Source organism: Belonocnema kinseyi, chromosome 2 (genome assembly GCF_010883055.1).
Source record: "Belonocnema kinseyi isolate 2016_QV_RU_SX_M_011 chromosome 2, B_treatae_v1, whole genome shotgun sequence".
NCBI classification, from domain to species: Eukaryota; Metazoa; Arthropoda; class Insecta; order Hymenoptera; family Cynipidae; genus Belonocnema; species Belonocnema kinseyi.
In genome coordinates, this window is record NC_046658.1 from 121,614,152 (window position 1) to 121,625,113 (window position 10,962).

Consider the following 10,962-nt stretch of genomic DNA (forward strand, 5'->3'; position numbering starts at 1 on the left):
AGGTCTCCAAAATACGCCTCAGTTTCAGCTATGAGCTCCTCATTTGAGTAAAAACGCTTACCGGTGAGTCATCTCTTCAGGTTAGGGAACAAGTAATAGTCGTTGGGGGTCAGGTCTGGTGAATACGGTGGCTGAGGAACCAATTCGAAGCCGATTTCATGCAATTTTGCTTGTGCAACTAAGTATAAATGAACAGACGCATTGTCGTGATGATAAAGCGGTTTTTTCTTCTTCAAATGCGGTCGTTTTTCGGCGATTTCGATTTTCAATCGGTCCAATAATGATGAATAGTATGCTCCGGTTATGGTTTTACCTTTTTCAAGATAGTCCACGAATATTATGCCATGTGCATCCCAAAATACGGAGGCCATAACCTTTCCGACCCATTGTTGCGTTTTTGGACGCTTCGGAGCACTTCCGCCCGGTGGAACCCACTGTTTTGCCTGTTGCGTTAACTCAGGAGTGTAGTAGTGGATCCTGGTTTCATCCATGGTTATGAATCAGCGCAAAAACTCGGTCAGCTTACGCGAAAATAATGCCAAATTCTGCTGGGAAGTTGTCACACGAATTCGTTTTTGGTCCACTGTGAGCAAACGCGGCACCCATCGCGCGCAGAGCTTCTTTATGTCCAAAACTGGATGCACGATATTGCCCACACGTTCCAATGATATGCCTACAGCATTAGCTACCTCTCTCAACTTCACTTTGGGATCATTCAACATCATATCATGGATTTTTTCGACATTTTCTGGTGTAGGGACCTCTTTTGGGCGCCCAGATTGTTCAGCATCAACAGTGCTCGTACGGCCACAACGAAACTCGGTAAACCACTTATGAATCGTTTCAATCGACGGTGCAGAGTCCGGGTAATACTTATCCAGCTTGGCCTTGGTCTCGGAGATCATTTTCTTGCGAAGTTAGTAGTGTTTGATCAAAACTCGAAGCTCAGATTTTTCCATATTAAAAAAAACTCGGAGGTTAGTCGCTTCTCAGTGCTGTAACTTGCAAATGCGTAAACATAAATGGCTGAAGTTATGACAGGCGTCATTTGAACGATCAAGCTCGACGAAAAGGGTTCACATTAGTGAATACTAATGCCATCTCTTAGAATTTTCAGGTACTTATCAGACTGCCTAGTATCATCTGTCTTTTGGAAATCTTAAAGGTTTATCCGCAAATAGTTGGGTGTATAGAGAGATTGATGCCGCTTTGGAAAACCAGATTTACTATCTCATCTGGAAAAAATCGTGTGACAACTAACAAGGTCACCTTTCAGAGAGGTGTCTTTCAGGGCGACACCATGAGCCCACTCCTCTTTTGCCTTACATTATTGCCACTATCTCTAGCACTTCGCCATTCCGACGGGTACTTGTGCGGCAAAATTAGGGGTGAGCAAAATGCATCAAATCTTATCTATCTCGAGTACTCACTCCTGAAAGCTCGGATTAAGAAAGGACAAGAGAAAAACTTTCGTGAACAGGTCCTCGATAAGACGATGCACGGTATCTTCCACAGAAATGTGAAGGATCAGTCAATGTCTTGTGAGCTAATGTTTGCTTTCCTTAAATCGCCCGGATTGAAGTCTGGTACGGAGGGTTTCATTTTTGCATGCCAAGACGGTGTCATTTCCATCTTAACATACCGTCGCCACATTTTGAGCCAAGACATTCCCGATGATAGCTGCAGGGCGTACCATGCACACCCCGAGCATTTAGCTCACATACTATCTAGTTGTCTAACTCACGCGGGAACGACCTACATTCAAAGGCACAATGCGGCACTAAGAGTGCTTTATTACCATCTCTGTCACTCCTACGGCATTCACCTTAATAACGCTCCTCTAAATGCTCCTAGGGAAAGTGAGCCAATTGTCGAGAATGGGAAGTGCCGCATATACTGGAACTTTATATTCTCGACAATTGTTTCTGTTGCTCACTCGAAGCCTGACATGGTTCTTCTTGACTTCGAGAAGCGAACCATGTTCGTTATCGAATTTTCAGCTCCAGCTGACAAAAACATCATAACCAAGAAGAATGAAAAGAAAGAGAGGTATCGAGACCTTATAAGGGAGTAGCAACGATTGTACCCGGAATATTCTTTTAAATTGATCGTCCTTATCATCGGCGCTCTTGGAGGTGCCAAGCTTTCACTTACTAATGGCCTAAAAAGCATCCCTGCGTGTCAACAATATGCTAGAACACTTGCGGGAAAAATGCAGAAGGCGGTTGTCCTTGGGTCGCTCCGTGTTCTTTGGGTGCACGAGGCTTTTGCTGGATCGTCGTATTGATTCCTTTGCAGACTGTAACGACCTATCTCACGGTCGTGAAACGTGGTTGTGGCTGAAATTTTACCGCGATTTCGCTGGAAGCGGGTGCAATTTTCCAGATTAGCACCCGCTCCCGGCGAAATCCTGCGGTTGTCCTTATGACAATTTTTATTTGGAAGTCATTTTTAAATTGAAAATAGTTTCCACAAATTCAATCGCGCGTTTACATTTGTTTCATTAATAAGTCTTTCCAATTAAAATACTTTAATTTTTAACGTTAAAATCTAGAAATTCTAAAATTGTGAACTCGTTCTGAATCGTCTTGCGTAATAAATTATTATTCACTTTTCAATCCTGAAAGTGCAGTTCAATTTGAAAAATCAATTATTAATTTTTATTGACAGTTGATCCACTAAAAACATTTTTTATCAAAATCGTGCATTATCCAAAACTGTATTTTAGAATTCTTTAAATTGAAATGTACGCAAAAAAAATAAAAATCTAAAATGGAAAATCTTCAAAATGAAAGATTTTCGAATTACGCATTTTAAACTGAATGATGTCATAATTGAAAAACATCACAATTTAACTGAATATTCAAAAAACGATCAAAAAATAAATTCACTGTCATTTCCCCGTTTTTCCTGGTCTCATAAAATTCCCGGTCCAGCGGCCACCCTGTAAAGGTAACATTTTCATATTTTTCGCTGAACGCAACAAATTATTTTATTTCATGTCGTCCATTCTAAAGAACCCTTTAACACAAAATGTTTGCAAAATAAATGAATTTTGAAACCAATTTTTAAATTTTCCACTAAAACATATCAATTTATAACAAAAAATTTATATTTCCACTTTTAGTTGAAAAATTAATTTAGAAAATAACGGATTGGTGAATTTTCGTCTAAAATGATGAATTTTTTACTAGAATAGTTGAATTTTAAACTAGAAAGATCAATTTTCAACCCAAACAATGAATCTTCAACTGAAATAGTTTAGTTTTCAAACAAAATAAATTATTATTAAAAAAGATCAATTGTTAATCGAAACTTAAATAATTAAATTTTAAATTCAAAAAATTAATTTTTTAACAAAACAGATGAGTTTTAGACTGAAATTATGGAACACTTAATTGGAATACGTTAAATTTTGAAAAAAAAAAAATTACTTTACACACACAAAAAGTAACTTTCAACAGAAAAGAAAAAAACTAACTTTAAAAAAAAATAGTTACATTTTCAAACAAAGTGATGAATTTTCAACTAAAATTTTAAATGTTTAAGTAGAATAATATAATATTATAAACTAGAATAATTGAATTTCTGACCAAAAAGATGAAGTTTCAACTAAACAGATTAATTTCTGTCAAAAAGATGAACTTTCATCTAAAAAAGATAATTTTTCAAACAAAACAAAAAATTTTAAATTTTATATTAAATGAGACAAATCTACATACAAATTGTTAAATTTTGAACTAGAAAAATTAACTTTCAACTGGAATAGCTGAATTTCATCCCTACCAAAAAAGATTAATTTTCTACAAAGAAAAGGCCAATTTTTAACATAGTACATACATTTGCAATTTCTAGGAAAAAACATCAATTTTCAAACAAAAATAGAATGGTTAAAATTATGGTTAAAAATGTAAATTCTTCGCAAAAAAAAGCGGATTCTCAGCAAAACAGTTACATTTTCTACTGGAACAGTTGATTTTTTAGTTAAAAAAATTTAATTTCAACAAAGTAGTTACAATTTTAACCAGAGATGAATTTTCTAATAAATTTATGAATCTTCAACCAAAAAATAAGTTTTTAAAAAAGTAGTTTAACTTTCAACTAAGTAGTTAAATTTTTGACCCAAAAAAGATTACTTTTTAATAAAATAGCTGAACTTTTACCAATTATTTCAATTTTCAACCAAACAGTAGAACCCTTAACCAAACTAAATAAATATCAATATGGGATATTATAATAATGATTAATACATTAATAAATACAAAAAATATCAATTTTCAACTAAAAATAAAATGGTTAAAATTTCTGTTAAAAATTTAAATTCTTCGCAAAAAAACCGAATTCTCAGCAAAATAGTTATACTTTCTACTGGAACAGTTTAACTTTCAACCAAGCAGTTGAATTTTTGACCAAAAAAAGATTACTTTTCAATAAAATAGCTGAACATTTACCATATTATTTAAATTTTCAACCAAACAGAACTTTTGACCAAACTAAATAAATTCTTAACCCAAAATATAAAAGTAGACTCATCAACCAAACTTGATTTTTAACATAATATGTGGATTTTCAACGAAATAGTTAAATTTTCAATTAAAACAGACAAATTTACATCCAAATTGTTAAATTTTGTACTAGAAAAATTAACTTGCAACAAAACAGATAAGTTTTCAACTAAAATGATGATTTTTCAACTTGAATAGCTGAATTTTATACCTACTAAAAAGATGAATTTTCAACCTTAAAGATTAATTTTCTACAAAAAAGGCGAATTTTTAACATGGTACATACATTTTCAAACAAATAGTTTCATTTCTAAGAAAAAATATCATTTTTTAACCAAAAATAGAATGGTTAAAATTTCGGTTAAAAATTTAAATTCTTCGCAAAAAAAAAAACGGATTCTCAGCAAAATATTTACATTTTCTACTGGAACAGTTAAATTTTTAGTTTAGAAAATTTATTTTCAACAAAGTACTTACATTTTTAACCAGAGATGCATTTCCAATTAAATTTATGATTCTTCAACTAAAAAAATGTATTTTTAATAAAATAGCTGAACTTTTAACCAAACTAAATAAATTCTGAATCAAAAATACAATATTTAAGAGAGAGAAAAAACCGAGAAAAAGGGTAAGTTTCTTGAAAATAATGAAAAAAGAATTCTCTAAAAAAAAGGGGGGGGGGGGGGGGGGGGTAGGGGAAAACTTTGTACAAATTTATCATTAGAAACGCATTTCAGAATTTTTTAATTCAAGAACTAAGAATTAATTTCTCCTGCAACTGACCTTGAACAAAAACGCATTCTTGTGCTCCTTTGGCGAGTGACCCTTGCCCTCCATTGTCGCATAATAAAATTCCTGTAGCTGCACTTTTTCACCGATTTTATTCTCTTTATCAAACGCCGAGAAATCTGGTGTACGTCGTTTGATTTCCGGCTCAGGACTTCTCGTTTGCCAGACTCTCTTCCTGTTTCGTTTGTTGACCTGCGATAAATTTTTGGAAACATCTTGTCGTGAGTGAACCTCGTGAACACTAGGTTCTTTCGGAATTGATACCATTGGAGCAAGAGGCGGAGGATTCGAGGTCGTGTACGACCAATCGTGGAAGGGATTTGCTGAAATTTTTGTGATCCGCTCCAGAAGATTCTCAGCTGTGAGTACATTAAAAATGCAACAATTTAGTAACAATACAAGATTGATCATAATAATGATAAAAAAAAGTCAATTAATATGTTTAATTTTGAAAGCTTTGACCAATTAATTATATTAGAAGATATTCTCAAATATATTAGCATTATCGATTAATTAATAATACTGAAAACATAATTTCATCAATTCTTAAATTTGTTTTTCAAAATTTACGAATTTGTATAATAATTCAAACAAATTTGTGTTTTAGAATCTTTTATTTAAAATGCAGATAAAATTAATGTGGGTACTACAATAAATTCAATTAAAACTTACTCATATTTCTGACTTTTCAATTAAAAATGCATTTTCAACAAGAAACATAGAATTTTAAGCAAATAGTTTAATTTTCAACTAAAAGGATTAATTTTCTAGCCAAAAAGACGGTTTTTCACCAAACACATGAATTTAGAAACAAAATAGTTGAGTTTCCAACTAAAAAAAAAATTTAACCAAATATGGGAATTTTTTAACTACGAAAGACAAAAAAAACAGAGGAATTTTCAATGATGAATTTTCAACTGAAATGATGAATGATTAAATTGAATAGATGGATTTTAAACCAAAAGGATTAATTTTTAACAAAAATTGTTTAACTTTCAACCAAGTCATTTTATTTTTGACCAAACAGATAATTTTTGTAACTAAAATCATAAATCTTTGACTGGCATAGTTACATTAAAAAAAAATGATGAATTTTTAAATTAAATGGTGAATCTTGAACAGGCATAGTTCAATTTTAAACAAAAAGGATGAATTTTCAGCCGAAAAGATTAATTTTGTCAAAAAATACGATTTTTCAACAAGATATTAATATTCAATTAAAATGGATCTTCGAGCAAAAAAATTAACTTGAAAAAAGAGTTCATCTTTCAATCAAGAAATTAAATTTTCATCTTCAAAAACATAAATTCTAAAGAAAATAATGTATTTATATTTCAACCAATACATATTTTAATTTTTAATCAAAAAACGGTTGAATTAAACCAAAAAATACGACTTTTTAAGATGAGTTGAATTTTAAACTGAGAAAGATTTTTCAATAAAGAGAGAGAAACAATTGAAAAAACAAACTGTTAAATTTTAAAAAAAAAAGGTGAATTTTCTATCAACAATATTCATTTTCTACCAAAAAGAATGAATTTTTAACAAAATACATTAATTTTCAATCAAAAGCGATCAATGTTCAACCAAAAGTAGAATAGTTCAATTTTCAGTTTAAAAAATTAATTTAAAACGAATTTTGAACCAAATAGATAAATACAATAATATAAAGCTACTTTTACAAATGAAGAACCATCGCTATTAGATTTTATAATCCAATTGAAAAAAAATCACGCTCTCAAAACATTTTCCTGACTTAAAAAAAATTCCCTGACATTTCCAGGGTTTTCCAGGCACATAAAAAATTCCAGGTTTCCCAGGCAGGGTAAAAACTCTATTTTAAAAATTTCCTCATTTTTTCTTCATCAATTTTTTAATTTACCTGACCATTAATATTCAAAGACCAGCATTTTCGTCTTGTAACATTTTTAAGATGGAATCTTTTATAAACGGTATAATGCAATTTCCGATTTGAATTTAAAATTTTCAAATTCATTTATTTCAACCAAAAAGTATGACTTTTCTACCACAAAAGATGTCTTTTCGATCCAAATTGTCGAATTTTCAAAAAAAAATAAAATAAAATAAAATTCAACCAAAAGCAGTTGCATTTTCAACAAAATAATTGCATTTTTTAGAAGGTCAGATTTTCAAAAACAACGAAAAAGATCAATTTTCAATCCAAGAGGACAAGAGTTTAACATAGCTGTTCACTTTACAACAACCAAATATTATTTTTTAACAAAATAGTTTAAATTTAACCCAGTAGTTGAATTATCAAGCCAAAAATACGAATTTTTTAGAAGATAGTTGAATTTTATTTCCTAAAAGTTACATTTCAAAAAAATATTTGAATTTTTAACTAAATTGTTGAATTTTCAACCTAAAAAGATGATTTCTCATTAAAAAAAATATAATAGCTGATATCTCAACTAAAAAAGATAAAATTTCTACGAGAAGCGATGAATTTTCAACGAAAATTTTGAATTTTATACCTAAAAAGACGAATTTTCAACAAATAAGATTTTTCATTTAAGAGAGAGAAGTTAATCCAAATTGTTGAATTTGTAAGTCAAAATGCGAATTTTCTGTAAAACCGTTGGATTTTCAATAAAAAATATTAATTCCCAACAAAATAGTTAAAACTTTTGGCTGAATATTTGATTCTTCAACCTTCTAAATTGAAATTTTCAACCAAATAGTTTAATTTTTAAGCCAAAAATACGATTTTTTAGAAGATATTTGCATTTTCAACCTAAAAGATGAATTCTGAACAAAAAATGTAATAGTTGGTATTTCAAGAAAAAAACATACAATTTCTTAAAAAAGAAATAAGTTTTAAAACAAACAAGAAATCATTTTTAACCAAGAGGATTAATTTTCTACCAAACATGAAATAGTTAAATTTGCAGTACCAAATTAATTTTCAACCAAAAACTTAACTTTTGAAGCCAAAAGATAAATTTTCTATAAAACTGTTGGATTTTCAAACCATAAATATAAGTTTGAAAGCAAACAAAAATAATTTTGAACGAGACAGTCTCATTTTTAAAAAAAAAATGAAATGATTTTAACGAAAATTATGAATTTGAAAACCAACTAAAAAGATAAATTTTCTATAAGTAAAAGATTTTTAGGCCCCGAGAATAAAATTTCATCCCAATTATTGAATTTTCAAAGCAAAAGAAGAGTTCATTGTAAAACAGTAGAATTTTCAACAAAACAGTTGCATTTTTAAACAAAAAGGGGGAAACTTTCGATTAAGAAGATTAGTCTTCTATAAAAAAATACGTATTTTCTACAAAAAATTAAATTTTTAAAGAAAGAGATGAATTTTTAACCAAAGAGATGAATTTTTAATCAATGTGTTGAATCTTCAAAAGAAAAAAAAAATTTTTAAGCAAGTGGTTCAACCTTTAAAGAAGCAGTTTAATTTAAAACAAAAAACGATGAATTTTGAAAAAATAATGCAAAAGCAGGTATACTAATATAATGTAATTTAAAATAAATAAAAAAAAAAGAGTTGTTTCAGTCAAAGAAGATTAACTTTCAACCAAACAATTGTATTTTTATCGAAAAAAGATTAAATTTCAACTAAGGCGGATGAATTTGTAAAATATAAAGACGAATTCTCGAGAGAAAAAAATGTGTCTTTCAACCAACAATGATTTCAGTCGAATTTTCAACAACAAAAAAAAGATTTTTTAACGTCAAGTTAATATTTTACTAAAATAATTGAATTTTCAACCCAAAAAAGCCTATTCAAAGAAATAATATTTCAAACTAAAAAACAATTGCTATATTATATCAGGGTTGCCACAACCCTTCATTTTTAATATTCCATAATTTTTTCATGATCAATTATTTATTATCCCCGGCCAATACTATTCAAAAATTAGAATATTAATCATGTGAAAATGTTTAACATAAAACCTTTGATAAACGGTATTAAAAAATTTCAAGTTAAAACTAAAAAAATGTTTATTGAACTTCCTCGCCTTTTCAGTTTTTTTTTTTTTTTTTTTTTTCAAAATCTCTGGCTTTTACCTGACCCATAAAATTCCCTGAATTTTTCCTGAGAATTATCCCCAATCTTTATTAATATAATTCCCAGATAATAAACTTACACGTGTCCAATTTCGTCTGTTCAGCAATATGAATGATAATGTTGTTGAATGCCTTTGCAGCAGTCGAGCCAAACATTTCCCTCCACACCAATTCGTCCAGGAACTGTTGAATCATCTGCCTACTGAGCAAACTCAGCGTATTTTGAAACATTCTCGGCACTATTTTCCTCAAATACTCCATAATATGATAATTACTTGTGACATTTCGGGGCGTTTGTTCACTGAACGCCGACTGGGTTACATTAGTGAAACCCATTTCTTGCAGGGTGCTCTTATCAACCGTAAAATCGGTCAAAATTTTGGAATCCTTGTGAACCCAGTCCTTCAAAGGACTCAGTATATTGTTGAAGCGTCGCTTGTATGATCTCTCGCCCTCAATGACTGGCTCGCAGGCTCGCAGCCTCAATTCCGACGAGTCCGGATCCAAAACACCCAGAACCTCAACCTTCACCTGGCGCAAGTTTCCATCCTGGGAAGTAGTTCCCAGACTGATGACGCCCACTTGAATCATGGAATTTTTTCCACCCATCATTCTACTCTTGTCCCAGACAGCAGCCGTGCAGATGCTTCGGAGATTCGTGTAGAAATTCTTCACGTAGACGTTGGAGACTTTCACCCAGGAGACGACGTTCTGAATGTTCGTTTGACATGCCCAGTGGTAAATTAATTTTAGAAGAACGGTGGGAGTGTGTGGCGCGCCTTGGAAAATTGAACCAGAGAACACGGAAACAAATCGATCCGGACAGCATGAGGAGATCCAGACGTAACCGCCGGAATACGGGAAAGTACCGGTGTCGCTGTACATACCGAGTTCCAGTTTCACCTTCTGATAATTTGTACTATGCTGCATACAATACTGTTCCGATCTGACGAGACCTTGTTGAATTAGCCACTCTGCAAACTTTGTTGCCGAGTACATCAATACACTTTTCACTTGGAGATCTGCAAAACAAAAATCGAATCATTCGTAAATTTTTGTCAAAATAAATGGCGATTCGGCGAACAATTCTAAATTCAGGGTGATCCGTTTTAATTGAAGAAAAAAATCCCCGGTCATTTCCCGGTTCGTAAACATTTTTCCCGGTCACTAAAATTAAAAAATCGAACTGCAATCAAAATATTTTTTCACTTAAAGTGATAAAAAAATAAAACAACAAATTAAAGCATTGAAAGTGAAACTCTTGAATTTTTAACTTTTAAAATTGAAGTTTAAAAGTTTTTCAATTAAAAATGTTGCATTCAAATCAGAATTTTTAACATTCATAAATCAGAGTTCAAAAATGTAGATTAAATGTAGATTAAAATGTAGATTAAATTTAAATGTAAATTAGTTTAAATAACTAATATATCTTGTAAATTTACAAAGCAAAATAGAAAACAGTCATCGGATAGAGATTCTTAGTTGACTCCGTACACAAATTTACTTCTAGAAAAACGGGCAAACTCTTAATTTTGTAATTAAAATTGTCTAAATAATCAATAATTCTTGTAAATTTGTAAAGCAATATAGAAAATAGTCATCGAATAGACATTCTTAGTTG

General features: G+C 30.9%; 1 protein-coding gene across 5 annotated transcripts in view; it reads right to left on the bottom strand.

Moving 5' to 3' along the window:
- The window catches only part of LOC117168099, a 63,009-nt gene that overhangs the window by 23,123 nt on the left and 28,924 nt on the right, over nucleotides 1–10,962 (bottom strand). For all 5 annotated transcript variants that reach the window (XM_033353472.1, XM_033353471.1, XM_033353476.1 and 2 more), the window contains 2 exons: nucleotides 9,422–10,363; nucleotides 5,289–5,653 (listed from right to left, as the gene is read on the bottom strand). In XM_033353472.1, coding sequence (XP_033209363.1) covers nucleotides 5,289–5,653; nucleotides 9,422–10,363 — 1,307 coding nt within the window. The remainder of the gene's footprint in view (nucleotides 1–5,288; nucleotides 5,654–9,421; nucleotides 10,364–10,962) is intronic.